We start from the raw sequence: 19,171 nt of genomic DNA on the forward strand, positions 1-19,171 counted from the left end.
ATGTAAACATTTAAATAAATATTTAACATATTAATCTAGCAGTATAGAAGTAATAATAATTTTCCATGAGCAGTTGGATTTTGTTATAGAAATAATGGTGTTAGAATAAGGAAATTTCTTTTAAACAATTTTTATATCAACACATTAAAGGAAAATATTTTTACATAAAAGGCTGTAAGTGTATCATAACATAATTTCAAATAAAAATTTTAAATGTCATAGTAATAAAAACAAATTACTTAAGAATGATAGAGATTCCTTTCCAATAATCTAGAAACTATATTAAATAATGAAATATTAAAGATGCTGCCATAATAGAAGAAAACAACAGGATTGTTATTTTTTCATTATTATTCAACATTGCTTTGACAATGAAGCTAATGAAAGCATTCACTAAAATGAAATAAACATCTTTTAATTAATGGTGCTGGAGCAGTTACTTGTCATGCAATGTGCCCAAAAAATAAAATAAAATATGAATCTCTAATTGTTCCTCATATGATAGACAAAATATATCTCAAGATCATTCAGGGAGTTATATGTAGAATATAAAACTATGAATCTTTCAGGATACAAGAAAATCTTCAGTGTTATTTGAAACATTCTAAGTCTTGACAGCAAAAGTGTGATTTATAAAATGATAAACTAGACTTCATCAAAACTGAAAAAACAAAAAAACAAAATATCTTTTCTTCTGCAATAGTCCCTTTTAAGAGGATGAAAAGAAGCAAGAGAGTTGGAGGAGATTTGAGTTGACATATCAACAAATGATTTGTATCAGAATATAAATACTCTCTAAACTCAACAGTTAGCCAATCCCACAAACAAAGCAATCCAATTAGAAAATGTTCAAATGACATTACCAGACATTTCACTGAAGAGGATATAAATATCACAAATAAGCACATTAAAAGATGTTCATTAGCTCTCAGGGTAATGCAAGTTAAAACCACAATGGCATTCATTATACGCATGTCAGAATAGCTTATTAAAAAAAAAAATCCTTGCAGGAATGCAGAAAAACTTGATTTTTTTTCTTACAAAAATAAATATGTACCATATGACCCAACAATTGCATATTTTGGTATTTATCCCAAGGAAATGAACATTTATGTTTACATAAAAACCTATAAATAGTTTTCATAACAACTTTATTGATAGTAGCCCCAGACTACAAATGATAACCCAGATTTCCTTCAACAGATGAACAGTTCAACAAACTGGTACGTTCATGCCTTGGAATATCAGCAAACAGCAAAAAGAAATGGAGTACTGAAAGACTCAATGACTAAAGTGGATTTCAAAACAATTATGCTGAGTGAAAAAGGCCAGTCTCAAAATATTACATAATGCATGTTTCCACAACACCCTTGAAATTGCAAAATTATAGAGATGGAAAAGTAGATTAGTGGTTGCCAAAGGTTTCAGAGAGAGGCTATGTGACAAAAGGGCAACACAGGAGATCCTGGTGACAGAACTGTTTGTGTTTTCTGGTGCTCATCATATTTGATACAACTACATAGAAATAAATACGGCCACATATACACACATGTACACAAATGAATACATGCAAAACTGGTGAAATCTGAATAAAGTTGATGGAAGATATAAATTTTCTTTTTGTGCTATTGACTATGCAGATATATGTGACTGATGGAAACTGAATGAAGGGTATAAAGGATCTTTCTGTATTTTTTCTTATAACTGCATGTGATCTGTAATATCTGAAAATTTTATATATCTTTTGTATATGCCTATGTGTATATATTTTACACATAAGTGTATGTATACATATAAACATATGTATATGTATGTGAAAGTGGAAAGTGTTAGTCACTCTGTCCAACTTTTTGAGACCCCCATGAACTATAGCAAGCCAGGCTTCTCTGTCCATGGGATACTCCAGGTAGGAATACGGGACTGGGTAGCCAGTCTCTCCACAGGCTCTTCCCTAACCAAGAATTGAACCCCGGTCTCCTTCATTACAGATTCTTTACCATCTGAGCCACCAGGGAAGCCCATATATATATGTGCTGTATGTATGTATGTGCTGTGCTTAGTCGCTCAGTCATGTCTGACTCTGCAACCCCATGGACTGTAGCTCACCAGGCTTCTCTGTCCATGGGGATTCTCCAGGTGGTAATATGGGAATGGGTTGCCATGCCCTCCTCCAGGGAATCTTTCCAACCCAGGGATTGAACCTAGGTCTCTAGCATTGTAGGCAGATTCTTTTACCATCTGAGCCACCAGGGAAGCCCATGTGTATGTAAATATACATGCATACATATATGTATAAATTTAAACTTTATGAAAAGGAAAAAATATTTTCAGATGATGTAACCAAATAAGTAGAAAAGAAAAGATTTCATTTCCATTGGCATTTTAAAGCAAATGTGATATGGTAAATAATGTAATGATTAACTCTATGTGTATATAAAGTTATTTAGATTAAGAATGGGAAATATTCTGTTCACAGTAACAAAACACATGTGAGAGAAAGTTGCTCAGTCGTGTCCGACTCTATGCGACCCCATAGACTATACAGTCCATGGAATTCTCCAGGCCAGAACACTGAAGTGGGTAGCCTTTCTCTTCTCCAGGAGATCTTCCCAACCCAGGAATCGAACCCAGGTCTCCTGCATTGCACGTGGATTCTTTACCAGCTGAGCCACAAGGGAAGCTCAAGAATACTGGAGTGGATAGCCTATCCCTTCTCCAGCAGATCTTCCTGACCCAAGATTACAACCGGGGTCTCCTGCATTGCAGGCAGATTCTTTACCAACTGAGCTATCAGGGAAACCCTAAACAAAACATACATACTTACTAGTAAATACAATAGTAAATACAAAGGATCTATATGAAAAGTAGAAGATGAAACAATTAGTGTACATAAAATATGAGTGAACTAAGTTCTGAAAGAAGAACCTTTATATTACAAAATGTTTAGAGTTTTTCTATTCACTGTGTATATGTTTTGCTATTTTAGTAAGATTTCTATTTTGGTGGGTTTTAATATGATTTTCAAGCTCATATGAAAGAATGCATGTTTGAGAAATAGTATTTGAAAAACTATTAATACTTGAAAATAAGAATTATATGGTGTGGTGTAATTGCTTTAAAGGTGTTTTTTGTTTGTTTTATATCTGCCTAAAAGATGCAGTAAATAAAATATGTGGAATTTACCTAGGAGCAAAATTATAGTTAATTTTTCAATTCAGTTGATAAGGATCATTTTTAATATATTGTGTTAGGATAATCTACCCTCCCATTGAAAGTTAGATCCTACCTCCCACTCTTAGCTGTATTAATTTCCTTGGATCAGCTAAATAAATGCCTATCAAATAGAGATGATGAAATATAATCATGTAAAAATTGAAAGGATTGGACTGGACAAATTATGGTGCTTTTATATAATCTCAGGAAACTTTACATTGTGAAACTTACCTATAACAAAATCCGGTCTTATTGAGCTATCTCATTGAATAAATATATTTTCTGAAATCCTAATAAAATTAGCTCATTTTATTAAAATCCCAAACTCCTATGACAGAAAATTAATTATAGAATCATGGCTCTTTTTCTTTGTCAAACAAAAAGCACTCATCCTTCCCGCTAAAATGTTCTCATTCCTTCATTTGTCCATGCCATTCCCTTTCTCTGTATTTTGAAACCTGAAAGTAGTGTCAGCCACTTAGTCATGTCTGATTCTTTGCGACCCCATGAACTGAACCCTGCCAGGCTTCTTTGTCCGTGGGATCCTCCAGGCAAGAATACTGGACTGGATTGCCATTCCCTTCTCCAGAGGATTTTTCCCGACCCAGGGATCAAACCCAGGTCTCCTGCATTGCAGGCAGATTCTTTACCATATGAGCTACAGGGAAGTTCCACAAAGGAAAGATCCAGAAATGAAACCTGAAAGGCCCAGGTCATTTAACTTTAACATAAAAATGAATAGATTTTATTTTCAAGAGAAATTTTATGTTCATGGTAAAATTGAACAGAAGGTATAGAAATTTCCCTTTTACCTTCACCTGGGTGAAACCTTCTGCACTGTTATTATCCCACCCAAGATATGTTTGCTACAATTGATGAACTTATATTGACATATCATTATCAGCCAAAGTCCGTATTTTACTTTAGGGTTCACTCTTGCTTTTTACAGTCTATGAATTTGGACAAATGTAAAATTACATGTATCTAGCATTATAACTTTTCATACTGTTTATGGTATTCTCAAGACAAGAATGCTGAAGTGGTTTGCCATTCCCTTCTCTAGTGGACCCTGTTTTGTCAGAACTCCCCACCACGACCTGCCTGTCTTGGGTGGCCCTACATGTTATGGCTCATAGTTTCATTGAGTTAGACAAGGATGTGATCCATGTGATCACTTTGGTTAGTTTTCTGTGATATTTTTAGAGTCTTCAATGTTTACATTTTTCAGTGTGTTAAGTAGTTGGAATCATACAGTATGCAGTCTTTTCAAATTGGCCTCTTTCATTTAATAATTTAAGATTCTTCCATGATTTTCATGGTTGATAGTTCATTTCTTTTTATCACTGCATAATATCACAACATCTGGACCACAGTTTATCTGTTCACCTACTGAAGGACATCTTGATTGCTTCCAAGTTTTAGCAATTATGAATAAAACTACCATACCCTCCATGTGCAAATTTTTGTGTGGCTGTAAGTTTTCAACTCATTTGGGTAAATACCATAGAACACAATTGTTAGATTATATGCTTAGTTTTATAAGAAACCACCAAACTGTCTTCCAAAGTATCTGTACCATTTTTCATTCCCACCAGCAATAGTTGATATTTGTTCATTTTGTTTTTCACTGAAGTCTTTTCTGATTGTTTTTGCAAGGTATTTTCCTTCCTTTCTTTCTGTTTATACAGCACTCTATATCCTCATTCTGACATCTATCATATTCTTTCTTGCTTTGTGTGAAGCCCTTGGGACATGAAATAGATATGTCTCCTGTACCTTATATTACTTCACTTAACACCTTGAAAATTAAGAGCCCTATTATTTGTTGAATGAATAAAGTAATTTTAAATTTTGTCATATGAGACTGTCAAATGGAGCATTTTGTTTTGCAAATAATTTTATTCTAGGCTTGGATCACATGATTCTCACTAGTTCCACTTGTTATCTATTTTTCAGTTGTTTCTGAGCAATTATTTTGTGGGTTAAATACATGCTTGACTCATATTGAAGGAAATTGCATTTAAAGTTATTGATTTTTTTGCCCCAACTTTTCTACTGGAAGAAACAAAACCTTGCTGCAATAAGTACTGAGCCTTTAAAAAAAACAATATCTAGTGTTCTTGCCTGGAGAATCCCACGGACGGGGGAGCCTGGAGGGCTGCCGTCTATGGGGTCGCACAGAGTCGGACACGACTGAAGTGACTTAGCAGCAGTAGCAGTAATGATGTTAGCATATATTCTTAAGACTTTATTTTCAACAAGAGTTTAGGTAACAGCTGAAAGGTCACAAAGATGGTTTTATACAGTAAATAAACAATGGCATTGTTTTACAAAGAAAATAAAATATCCCAAACTTGTGTATAGACTTTTTCATCTAAAAACTTGCTTGCTGTGTTTAATTTTGGTGCTTGGGAAATTGTGTTCTTCTATTTCTTAGATTTTGGAATTTAAAGGGAAATACACCTAGTTTATGTGTCAGGGACTAATATGAATGTATACTTTTCATTCATATTCTGGCATTGTATTACTTTTGCAATTTTTGCATTTGACTCCTAGACTCAGTATTTGTTGGATGGTAATTATTTGTTGAAATTTGGCATTTATTCTGTTTATTTGGTGAATTTGGGAAGTTTTATTTATCATATTTGTTTATAACATTTACCTCTTCATCTTTGATATTTATAACAAAACTGTAAATTTATCATTAGAATATGTTGAAGTTATTTTGGAAAATAGTGGGCTGGATTATGGTTAAACGGTGAAAAATGTGTCCTTTGAGGCACAATTCACTGTTTTCATATTATATATCACAACATAAAGTCATGGAACAAACTTCTAAAGCCAAAGAACATTAACATTGCCATTTTATATTGTTATTAACATGTTTTTGAAGCAAAATAGTCCAAATATTATAATTCATTAGTTTTTAAAAGTAACATAAGTGTCTAACCTAAATTTTATTTTATTTTAGATGAACTCACAAATTCATCAGAAACTAGATTGTCTTTAGAAGACCTCTTCAGGAAAGACTTTGTGCTTCATGATCCAGAGGCTCGGTGGATCAATGGTATGTATGTATGTTCTTATACATCATGTTTATTTCATGTTCTATATGGTGAAAATTAAATAATGGGATTTGTATTAATATTTTAATTGACATTATTCTTCAATGATTTTGTATACCATTTAATCAGAAATGTACACCTTGGCTCTTATGAATAAAAACCTTTTCTTAAGATAAGTCTTCAATAAAATCATCCCCCAAACATTAGATTGACTGCTCTGTATCTGCTTTTCCCTCATAATCATTAATTATGTGACTTGAAACACATATTATATCTCTAGCATTTCTCTAGGTAATTCTCATTGGCGTAGAAGTATAGATATGGGGAGCCTACATGTAAGTGCTTCAAATTTGACAATCAAGTTAATTTTCTTTTCTCTGTAGCTTTTCTTTTTTAAGTTTAAATGCCACAAACTAAGGGGACTGTAACAAAGCTGAAATGACAGAAAGAGCATGGGAATATATTGCATTTTGCCTTTTTCTGGCTTGACTAAGAAACCGCCTCAGCTTTCTCTAGGTTATTCCTTATTTTGTTATTTTCAAAAAGTTTTAAAAAACATTTAGATTTTAAATTAATTAATTAACTCACATCACCTAGTGGCTCCAGGGACTTCGGTTTGTCTTTATGGGAGTTTGTGGGGAAAGTTACTGTGTAATCCAGTCATAAGAAATGTGTTGGTGAAAAGTAAGTCAGGGGATTCCCTGGTGGTCCAGTGGTAATGACTCCATGTTTCCACTGAAGGTTGCAGAGGCTCTATCCCTGGTTGGGGAACTAAGATCTCACATGCAGCATGATACAGCCAAAAATAAATAAAGAACTAAAAATTGTCTTTTAGAGAAGAAAGAAGGAAATCAAATTTCCATTCCTTGAGTTTTACAATTTGCCTAACCATAGTAATCACTGTGGTTGTTGTTTTTGTTTTGTAGTCTCTAAGTAAAGTAGGACTCTTTTGTGACTCCGTGGGTGGTAGCCCTTCCAGGCTTCTCTGTTCATGGGATTTCCCAGACAAGAATCCTGGAGTGGGTTGTCATTTCTTCCTTTGGGGGATCTTCATGACCCAGGGATTAAACCCATGTCCTGTGTCTCCTGCATTGGCAGGTGGATTCTTTACCACTAGGGACACCTGGGAAGCCCCATCACTGTGGCTTGATAGCTGTTAATCTTTGCCCTTCACTTTGTTTAGACATAACATGTATATATTTTTGCTTTATCTTCAAGGCCTAGATTATTTCAAAGCATAGAGCTTTGCCTTTTTATCTAATAAGTACTGTCTCACAGTCCATCCTTTCTTCTCTAATATCCTAATTAAGTACTTTTATGTCTGCAAATTAAGTGTTAATTTATGGAAGCTGTAAAAATAATGTAATTTAATTCACTAGGGCAGGGGCCAAATCATACTTGTTTACCTATCATAGATACAGTTTTTGGAGATTAGCAAGCACTTAAGGTAATTTTTTTTCTTTGAATAAATAAATGAAAGCATTTAATTGAATTTCAGTTTTATTTTTCTATAAACTCAAGTTTCAGTTGAAATTGGTTGCAAGATAAATATCATGCTGATGATATTACAAATAGAGAAAATATGATAGCGATTTTATTAATCTATTTTTGTGTATTTTCATTCTGAATTCTTCATAAACTTTAGTCTTGCCATATTGTTGCCTTTGCATTATGATTATTTTAGATATACAAAACTGTGATTTATTTCAGATGAGTACTATTACTAAATGTTAAGAAGGGGTATAATTTTCTAGTATTATTCTAAGTGGATCTCTCACAAACTGTTCTCCTGATGTGCTAATGTAATTTTGCAAGTCATCTTTTTACTTGCTAGCCAGTATTTTCTACTGAAGGAGATGATCAAAAAAAATGTGAGTCATTAAATTTGAAATGCTGAATAATATTCTGTTTTCTTCACCATGATTTTGATCAAACTGTTAGAAATTTGTGTAGTCTTTTACTTTGGAAAGCAAGAAAAATCATGGGTCTCATCTCCCTTCTCAGGTTAGATTGGGCTATTTTAAAAGTCATTTACTCCTGTGTGTACCTGCACTTCAGTATCGAAGTACCAAAGGACTGGAGGGATGTGTAAGCAGTGAACCGCGTGCTAAATTAGGCCATATTTCAATATCTAGGGCACACATTCTACTCTAATGCTTTACAAGGTATCACAATAGTGTTATTTGGAGCAAGTCATTTTAATCACTTTTTCATAATTTCTTTACCAATCATTGGTAAACTTGATTTTGAGACTATATCCTTGGATAAAGCTGCAATGTTATTATTGTAGTCTAAGTAAAACCTAAAATCAATAATACTTAAAAAGAATTTGACATAAAACAACCCTTTAAACAGGATTAAACAAAATCTAAGCTCTTAGAGGCATGCCGTCTTCATAAATCCTACTGAAGGAATTGATTCACTGTCAGGAGATTGTGTGTGCTGGGTTGCTTTTTGAGCAGGGGAATAGATTTGTCTTCATTTATTCCTGTTATGCAATCCAGATCACCTTTCTGGCAATCACTAGATACTTGGCCTATTTATGTATTCCTCACAAAGCCAGAAAATACAATGGTAACTATGAGTACAATGTGTAACCCTGGCTTCATTGTCACAGATTATGTCTGGATGTAAAATGTGAGCTTCTTTTTGCTAATAATGTTTCACCAGGATTCCAAAGTATATAAGTGGATTATATAGGAGTCTAACCTATGCTCATTTGGAAGGAGTCTAACCTATGCTCATTTGCAAACTTTAGTTAATTGTTATTACATATATTACATAATATAATATGTAATTATATTACATATATATTATATACATATATAATATATTATATACATATATATATAACTACATATATATATGTAATTATTTAATACATTGCTAGTGAAGGAGACTGAAGGCTTATAGATGACCCTGATATGTGTAGGCTGAAGTACAGTAATGTCATTCATTATGCTCCTTCACCATTAATATATATTTGAATGTCAATGCAGCCTTGGATGGGTGCTCATGTTCCTGGTTAGCAGAACATCTGCCTTCCCCTATACCTACTCAGATATCTGAAATCTCCATTTTTATAGTGTCTTCTTCCTAGTTATGTCACCTTGAGTCCTGGACATCTATCTTCTTTAATGTTATTCATCTCCCACATACATTTGAGGATCAATCCATCATCAAAGAAAAATCTAATATTGAGTGGTTTCTATGCTAGGCTTTGTGCTGGATATTTATGAATGTATTTCATACATAGCATGTAAGTTATAATGGTGAACTCCAGAAAACTAAGGCTAAAGCAAAAAATTTATCCAAAACACAGCTGATAAGAGTTGGAGCCTTCTTTAAATCAATATGTTCAAAGTATAAAGCCTATCTTCTTTCACTGTTTCACTGAGGTGCCATTCCCAATTTTTAACACATACAGTAATTACCTCCTTGATAGCCTCATGGTTACAGATGTCAGTGTGACTAATCCTTCATGTTGAATATTGCAATCATGTCATTTCCCAGGTGTATCCATATAATGGTAACTCATGTGGTCACTAAAAGAAAAATGTATAAGCATATTTATTGATGTGTATGGTAGAAGGAGAAGAGGGCAACAGAAGATGAGATGGTTGGATGGTATCACAAATGCAATGGACATGAACTTGGGCAAACTCCAGGAGATGGTGAGGGACAGGGAATCTTGGCATGCTACAGACCATGGGGTCACAAAGAATCAGATATGACTTGGTGACTAAAAACAGCACGGTATAAAAAGTGAACAAAGATGTCTTTAAAACAGAGTGGATAGTATATGGTTCACACTGTCTCTCCTGTATACCAGTGCAAGTTTACAAATGCCTGGATTTTGACCTGATTTTTTTTTCTTTTTGCATATTCATTTTTTCTAAATTTTATTTAATGAATGTATACATTTATGTGATTTTATAACTAGTTTTTATTTTTTTAATTTTTAATTCAGTTTTTATTTTACAAGTGAATTTTTATTTGCAAGTGGATTTGCAAGTAAAGTTGTGTTTGTCTTAAGTGTACAGCAAAGAAATTTAGTTATGCATATACATATATCCATTCTTTTTTAGATTCTTTTCCTATATAGGTTATTATAGAATATTGACTAGAGTTCCCTGTGTATAGTAGGTCATTGTTGATTACCTGTTTTATATATAGAGGCATGTATATGTTAATCACAGACTGCTTCATAAATAAGAAGTTTCATGGGTCTCTAGACCTCCAGCAGTCTCCTGGCAAATATAACTTTGTAAGGCTCAGCTAAAAATTGTAAAGTTATTTCTCAAAAAAATCAGAGGGACCCCTTTGCCAGTTGAATAAATTTCAAAGTCTTCCCAGTGTATTCCAGGCCTCTCAGAACCAAGCTTGGCCTCTTTCCTACTCCTCTACTGTACATTATGTTTTAGAGATATTGAACTACTGGATATTTTTCATAGGTCTCAAAAGCTCTTTTGACTTGGTACTTTTGTCCACACGGTCTTCTGTACCTGGAATCCCTTCCCCAGTCAGACAGCCTACATTTTTATCCCACTTGAAATCTGATTTCCAGGTGCAAAGACAGTGACTATTCCTTTTCCTGCCATCAGTAAGGCACATTATCTTCCTGTAAACCCCAGAGGCTGATTCTCTCATATAGAAATTTCTGCCTTGATTATAACATATTTTAACCTACTCTAAGACAGTGCTTCTAAAACTATTATGAAAGACCACTATCTTAAAATTTAATAATTTGTTTTTATTTCTTATTTGGTATGAATCTATATTTTTGAAAAATACAATAAAAAATGAATTACTAGAAAATAAAGTGATAAATAGGCATTTCATATACAGTCTCCAAATTTATCTTCTTATAATCAACCATTCAAAAATTACATTGCAAAAATGTAATACATACCACAATAAAAATGGGCTCCAAAAAAAGAAATTTCATATCATGCTTTGTTTGAGAGAGGATATACAGGCAACTCATAGAAAGGATTGTTACTGGTAATTTTTGTAATTCCTAAATCAGAATTAAACAAACAGTGAGAGAAATAGTGGTTATTCACTTTACATGCCAATTCTCAGATTTTGAACAGAAACTAGTATGTCAACAATATTCAGAGGTTTTAATGTAGGAAATGAACTAGCTTCCTTCTTGTTAACTAATCTAGGTTAGATTGACAACACTAATCTCAGGGGATGCTGTGTATCTAGACTATCTCTATTTTTTTTTTAAATAACATTATTGGTGAGAAGAAATCAGTCTCTAAAATAAGGATGATGGCAATGGAAGTAGAGATCTTATAGCAATTTTAACAATTTTGGGATATTGACTTTAAAGTTTTATACAAAAGGAATCAAATGATACTATATTTTTAAACTCTGTCTTCAACTCTTTACCACTAGCTAATGTCAAAATTTATTCTGTAGGTTATAAATCATTTATCCATCAAAAACAGATTTTGGATTTTAAGTACATCTGGGGTATAGTGAAAAGACTACAGTTAAGTCCATAACACATGCTGGGGGTCAGGAGACCCATGAAATTTTTCATGGGAGAAAGCCAAGCTTCTGCTCAGGTATTAATAAATTAGTTCATTTATCATGCATTTGGATCTTGCAACACTGTCAAATTGCTACCAAAGCATCTAAATGCTTATCTTCAGTTAAACTTACCCCATTGTGGACCAGTGGTCAACAAATTGCAGTTGGCTGAAGTCTAGCAATGTCACTCTAAGAGCAGCTCAGTTCTAAGAGACAATAAACCCTGAGAAATAGGACTTGTGTCACATTGATGTAAAAGTCAACCCATCAATTAGCACATTGCTGGGATCCAACTAGGATTCAAAATAGTTCACTTAGCACAGTGAGATACATTTCCTGGTATATGAAGGTGGGCCCCTTTGACCCACAATCAGTATAAGTTTCTTTATGGTTCTCTTTCTTATGGTGTGCATAGATTTTTTTTTTTTTTAATCTATACAAAGTTGTCTTTGCCAATATCCATCCCATATATGAGATTTTGCGGTGTTGTTTTTTTTTTTTTTAATGGCTAGCTGGGATGAGTGATCATGTGTGAGGCTCTGGATATAACTGTGATTTTATTGGACTAATTGTTGGAGCCAGCTGAACTTATCTATCACATGATACTCAAACCTGTTATCTTCAAAATGATGTGTCAAAGTATGACATATTGAAAATAGGAAAAAGTCCTTAAAAGGAGATTAACCAGATAAAAGAAGATGAAAAAAAATTCAGCTATTTTAAAAAGCTTTCCAAAGCTTGGTTTCTTCATCAATATTTGGGATAATATTTCCTATAGGTAAGAGCACAATGAAAACAAGCTATAGTTTATAAAACACAAAGATAAAAGGTAAATGCAAAAAAATAAGAACACACATATGAAAAGCAAAAATCTGGAACCTAATAAATCTTCAAATAGTAGAGATCCTGACGACAGCTTTTAGAGATGCTCTGGGTAATTAATAATTCTTTAAAATACCTCCAGCAGGCTTATGCTGATAAATTATATTCAAGATTTTTAATATAAAGTAAAAAGCCATTCTTGTAATCTTCATGAAAAATAAAACAAATTGCTGAAATAGTACCAATAATATTTACAGTAATAAGGGAACTCATACTTAGGGAAATCAGACAAAATAATCAGATTTGTTTCTTTGCTTGTTTGGCATTGTTTTAACATGCAAGGATTTTTGTCCCTCAGTTCAATTTTATTGTGTTGCAGAAAATGGATTTATTTGTGTGCAAGGAGCTAGTTACACTTCTGACAGCATTATGACTCCCAGCCCTGAGTCAAAATTTTAACTCTTTCAAAATTTTAACTCTTTCAACTGATTTTTAATTTTTCTCTCTTTTTCTTTTTTTTATATATAACCATCAGCAAAGCTGATATTTTTAAAAGTTAGAGTTGAATTTGTGACTATGAGTTTTTGAGAGTAATTTATATTTTTATTGAAACATAATTTAATTAGTTTATCATGCCTGATATATTTTAAAGTAAGGATGTCAAAGTATCTTGCTATCAAGAGTAGATCACTTCCTGCCAAAATTAAAGTGTGCATGATAATATGTCATTAAAGCATATTTACTTTTATGCATACTGCCAAAAATGTTCTCTTTATTACTATGGGATTTATATGCTCCACATGCTTTCATGAACATTTAAATTAATCTGTATTAAAAACATTAGAAATCAAAAATAAAATTAAAATATTTACTATAAAAATCAAACTGTGGTAATTTTACATACCAGTTGAAAGTATTCCTACTTTTGTTTGAAATTAAAATATAGTTTTTTAAGAAAATATTTTAAAGATTCCAGCTTATGTTAAAGTGATAATATTTATACTAAATGATTTACCCATAAAATCCAGTGTTAACATTTCAGGGGGAAAATATTAGGAAAATAAAATTCCTATGTTTAAATAACACATGGTTTACTTAAGAGTATTTAAAGGGAGTTGAAAATATAAACTGAACTTTAGATTTTGAGAACTAAACTTTCATGTTACAACCTACTTTTTATAGTAGAAAAGTATATTTTGATTTTTTAAAGGGAACAAAAAAGTCTGTGTGAGTGGTAAGAAACATTTATGCTTATATTCATCAAGCATTATTGAATTCCAAAACTACGTGCCCTGCACAGTTCTGTATATTCCAGGTGGAACCTGTTGACATTTAGAAGGTTTGCAATAAAACAGATTGTGTACTTACAGTGCATTCCACATAATCATGGTTGGTCTTGGCTTTTTGGCCCAGGAACTGGGTTTCTCAGCACAAATGTAGATTAATAGACACTTTGACATCTATTTTTCCCTCAATTTATCCATCTATCCTTTTATCCATTCAAGATATATTTACTGAGAATAGACAAAAATTCTTCTAGATATAGGATGTAAAAATCAATAAACACAGTTTTTTTTGGTCAGGGAAATTATGAATGCATTCCCCATTGTTTACAGTATCTATTCTGATATAGAATGTGAAGAAGTAAAATTAGTAATCAAAATACTGTGATTGGAGTAGAAAGTAGAGATAATTGGCGAGTTGCCAGAAATGTTCCGTTCGGACTATGATGAGGTTTGGTTAACATTCTTTTCCCCAGAATCCAAACCACATCTCCATTTTCCACACTTCTGTCCCTGATATGATACAGGAACTCCAGCACATTTTGGTTTTTGAACTCTTTTATTCTCTTTGCCTCTCCTTTACTTGATACAGTTTCCTCTTATATGTGATAGTAGTTATGGCTAATATATACATGAACCACTGACATGTTTAAAAGAAATAAAATATAATTATGGTACCCAGGGAATTCAGAAACTAGATGAAGATAACATGCCTGAAATAATCAGACAACAATTTGATGATAAACTCTTGGGTCATTACTGAGGGGAAAAAAAAAGAACTGTAAAAGATCAATTTGAGTTAAGAATAACTGGAGTCATCTTTATGGAAAAGGTGAAGTTCAGTCTTAGTGTAGAGGTCAGATGAGCCCAAGACTAGAAAGAGGATGTCCCTGGAACAACAAGGAAGTATTATGACAGGGTCATAGGAATTGGCATAGTGTGTAAACTATCTGTAATGTCCTATGCCTGTGTGTGTGTTTAAAATTAATGGTGAAAAAAGGCAATCAACTCAGATTGGTGTATATTTAGAATATTAATACTATCATTTTACTATACCTGTTATACTTTGATCTACTTTAGCAGAATCATATTATTAAATTATGATTTTAAAACAGAAGAATTTGAAGTTACTCAGATCATTACCAGCTATATCATTTTCCTTGGAACTAGAATAGGAATTTCACCTAATATGTTTATGATACATTCCTGTTTACATTTACTCTTCCACTTTTTTAAGATGTTTCAACATGCCTTAGATATTTGTGTTTCTTTGAAAAACTTTGTTTGGAGGCAGAGTGGGCATTAATTTTGTGTTATACATGAGTAAGTTGAGCCACTGTTTTTTTCTTCACGTCTCCCCAGTTCAAAATCAGCACTTAAGTCTGGCCAGAACCCAGGTTTTCCATGTTCAATGTTGGGCAGAATACATCACCCTAGAGAAAATGTCTTCAGTGAACTATTTTTGTATTTTCCTTAAACTAATTTTTAATACTGTTTATAAACTATCAAAAACACATATCTGGCTTAAGGAGAGACATATTAAGAGGAGGATTAGTAATAATAAGGGAAGATTTCTTTTGACTCATATCTGACAGTTTGAATTTGAACAGAATTTTTAGGTGATTTTGAGAAAGCATAATCATTTTTGTATCATCAATTGTAACTGTAAAAAAAAAAAAAGTCTTGCAAAAAAAGTAAAATAGTGACATTTACACATAAAGCTTTTAATGCAACTTGCTTTGCCTGAGTCATGTTTTGTGCTTGTGTGTATGGCAGGGGGCAGGGGGGTGTGCATTTCTTTCTAAGGCCAGTTTTACTTAATCGTGTTAGTCATGTAGTCAGAGGGGATGGGCCATTGAGACCTTTGGGTAACACACAGTCAACTATTCTGCTATGTTATATTGGATAAACAAGTATTAAACACACAGGTACATTTCAGAAAGTCTTTAGTTAGAAGAATTGCTTGAGATAATTTTGTTTAACAGTAAAAGGCTAAGATTCTCTATAGTAATTCATTTCAAGCATGAGCATTTAGTCAACTGAAATGTTCCATCCTGTTCACAGTGGCTTGGTTTCACGTCTGCTCAAAGAGGCACATACAATAGTATATCTAGCATTTTACTTCTATTTCTTTTCAATATTTATCTTTTATTTTTGGTAAATATTAAATACTATTTTTATATAGTCCTGTAGGGCTGCAAAAAGTTTGTAATATATTCTTTCATTAATTTATTTTTAATGTCCATAATATGTTATTTTGAGATTTATCTAATAGGAGCTAGTAACCATGCTTGCATTTTTAACTTATCATACATGATATTTATAGTTCTCTAATTTAAGTGAAGATACATTCATTTTATAAATCAACAAACTGAAGTTTCAAGCAAATGTGGCTTTATCAGGTCCACACAGCTAAAAGGAGGCAGATTCAAGCTTTAAGGTAATATATCGTACTATCAATTTCAGGCAACAATGAGCATAATAACTATAAACAAATTAAAGTTTTAGAAATATAATATTAAGAAAAGATATAACACGTATAGAAAATAGTTTTTAGATGTAAGATTAAGCATAAACTGTATAATTAATGTTGGAAAAGTGAAACTTCTCTAATCAATTTATACAAGAACTCTGAAATAAGATGTGCACAGAATTTAATGTGGGATTTAAAATTTAATGTGGCTAGAAAACAGAGTATTCCACTGGGATTCAGGAGCCTGGCTCAGTAGCTGAATACTCCCCTTGGGAAGACCTCATCACCATTGCTGTGCTGGACCTCAGGTTCCTCTTGATCAGTGGGTTTGATTGAATAACACAGTCAATTAGATATCAATGAGATGGCACCAGTTTTCTCACTTGGGATTACCCAAATCTGCATGTGGTTGCACAATTGGCCTTAAAGTAATTGGCAATGTGACTACAATGCATACTTCTGAACTTCCTATTATCTAGTTTAAGTGGAAGTTTTATTATTATTATTAGCAGTAGTATTAGACGGATTTTAAAATTCTCTGTTATCACTTTCAAAACTTGATTCTACTCCGTATCAGTTTCTAAGAGACTTACCAAATGACACCAGTTAATCTGATAATGCAGTTTACCTTGTCTTGTAAGATGCCAAGATTTTAATCATCAATAATGATAATAGCTTAATGACCTATGCATTTATTTATGAGTTAAAATATTAGTTGTGTCTTGTTTCAAATGAACATTGAGAATTAGGGGCAGTGAAGAAGGTCTGAGAAGGGGATATTCTGATCATGCCATTTATTATACAATTTTTATAATTTAACTTTTTCTGTTATACATAAAAGTGAAAAAAAAATAGTGTAATCAGCCTCTAAGTAATTATGATCAACTTGTGAATGATTACCAACATGCTATGGTAATTATTCAGCCAAGGATACAAATATGAGTGTGAAATACAAAAGACTGGAAAAATGAAAGGAATAAATCTAAATGAAGCAAAAAAGGAGATTTGTTGTTGGTGATGTGCTAGAGGGGAGGATTGCATGCTGATCTGGAATGCTGATCTTTTATGATCTGGAATGCTGATGGATTCATGATCTGGAATGATCTGTATGCTGATTCCATGGTTCCTGTGCTAATTCTGAATGATATAACATACCTTTAAAAAAAAAACATATATATATATATATATTTATTTATTTATTTATTTTGGATTGTGCTGGGTCTTCATTGCTGCACAGACTTTTCTCTAGTTGTGGAGACCAAGAGCTACTCTCCAATTGTGGTATGTGGGCCTCTCTTGTTGTAGACCTTGGGCTCTAGAGTGCATGGGCTTCAGAAATTGTGGCACGTGGGGTCATTAGTTGCAGCTCCTGGGCTCTAGAGCACAGGGTCATAGTTATGGCACATGGACTTATTTGCTCCCCAGCATGTGGGATCTACCAAGATCAAGGATCCAACACACGTCTCCTATGGGTTAGATCTCCAGGTAGATTCTTTATCACTGAGCCACCAGGGAAATGGATACATTTATCTTTAAGGGTAAAGGCAAGGAGATTAAACCAGAATTATGAGTGTGAATTCTTGCAATATGATTGAAAAAATCAGACCTCGAGAAACAAGAAATTGGAGGTGCTATCAGAACCATCATTGGATGCAAAAGGCAATCCTGTTAGTAAGGGGTTTGATTTTTCATGCAGATTTCAGAGTTAACAAAAATGAAAGCCTGTGGGGATGGATGTCTGCTCAACTGAAATATGTTACATGTAACAAGCATAGTCTTCCATCTTTTGATGAGGCTAGTTTAGGTAAAAAGTAGTGATTTCTCCACTGGGCCCCAGTGCCCGGAAACGCAACGGCCCGCACGGCGCGAGGCCGCGGCGCCCCCTGGCGGCCGGCGAACCCCTAACCTCAGCGAGTGCCGGCGATAGGACTCCTCCAAGTCGATCGCACAGAGAAGGCAATGGCACCCCACTCCAGTACTCTTGCCTGGAAAATCCCATGGACGGAGGAGCCTGGTAGGCTGCAGTCCATGGGGTTGCTAAGAGTCGGACACGACTGAGCGACTTCACTTTCACTTTATTAATGTTACAGAGAGGTTGTGTGATCATGTGATAAGGATGCCTTAGTAGGATTCATATAATTGATAGAAAATTGTAAAAGATCTCTGAGTGTAACTTTAGTTCTGAGACTTCATAATTTTTTTTTTCTCCATGTCAACATAAAGTCATGGTATAAACCACTGTTTTAACAGTTCTTTGGTTTAGGAAACCAGTTGGTACTTTGGCCTAAAACCTTAAGGAATTGTGTCAGCTTTCACAGAAATTCCTTTGCTTCTTGTTCCCATACCAGAAACCTCCAGTATATGACATAACAGTGTTTTCTCTTTGTTTTGACTGGCCATATGGAATTTCTGAAACATAATTTAAAAGCTGATCTCACTTTGCACTTTCAGTTGATAACACCTTGGCATACTTCTTTGTGCTGTCAATACCTGTGCCAGTTTTAATGAGCTTGAATATTCATTACTGGAGTTGTGTACTCAAACCATTAACCTGTCACTTCTTTGTTCTTCTAAATAGCATCTGAAAGCAGATAGCTTGCAGCTACCTGGTCCCTGGTGATATTCAATTTGTAAGTGAAAAATTACACACATTAATTAGTTCTATGTGTATATGTTTCCCACTTTTTCCTAGGAGTATGAATGTTCACTAGATTTTCTGTCATTACCAGTTTTGCTAATTGTTTAATTTTTCTTTTGATGAAGCTAGTTTA

General features: G+C 33.5%; 1 protein-coding gene across 2 annotated transcripts in view; it reads left to right on the plus strand.

Annotated features, from left to right (window-relative positions):
• DPP10 (dipeptidyl peptidase like 10) overlaps nt 1–19,171 on the plus strand; it is an 800,949-nt gene that overhangs the window by 219,963 nt on the left and 561,815 nt on the right. For both annotated transcript variants that reach the window (XM_070768724.1, XM_070768732.1), the window contains exon 3: nt 6,185–6,280. In XM_070768724.1, coding sequence (XP_070624825.1) covers nt 6,185–6,280 — 96 coding nt within the window. The remainder of the gene's footprint in view (nt 1–6,184; nt 6,281–19,171) is intronic.

The sequence above is a fragment of the Bos indicus genome, chromosome 2 (genome assembly GCF_029378745.1).
Source record: "Bos indicus isolate NIAB-ARS_2022 breed Sahiwal x Tharparkar chromosome 2, NIAB-ARS_B.indTharparkar_mat_pri_1.0, whole genome shotgun sequence".
NCBI lineage: Eukaryota > Metazoa > Chordata > Mammalia > Artiodactyla > Bovidae > Bos > Bos indicus.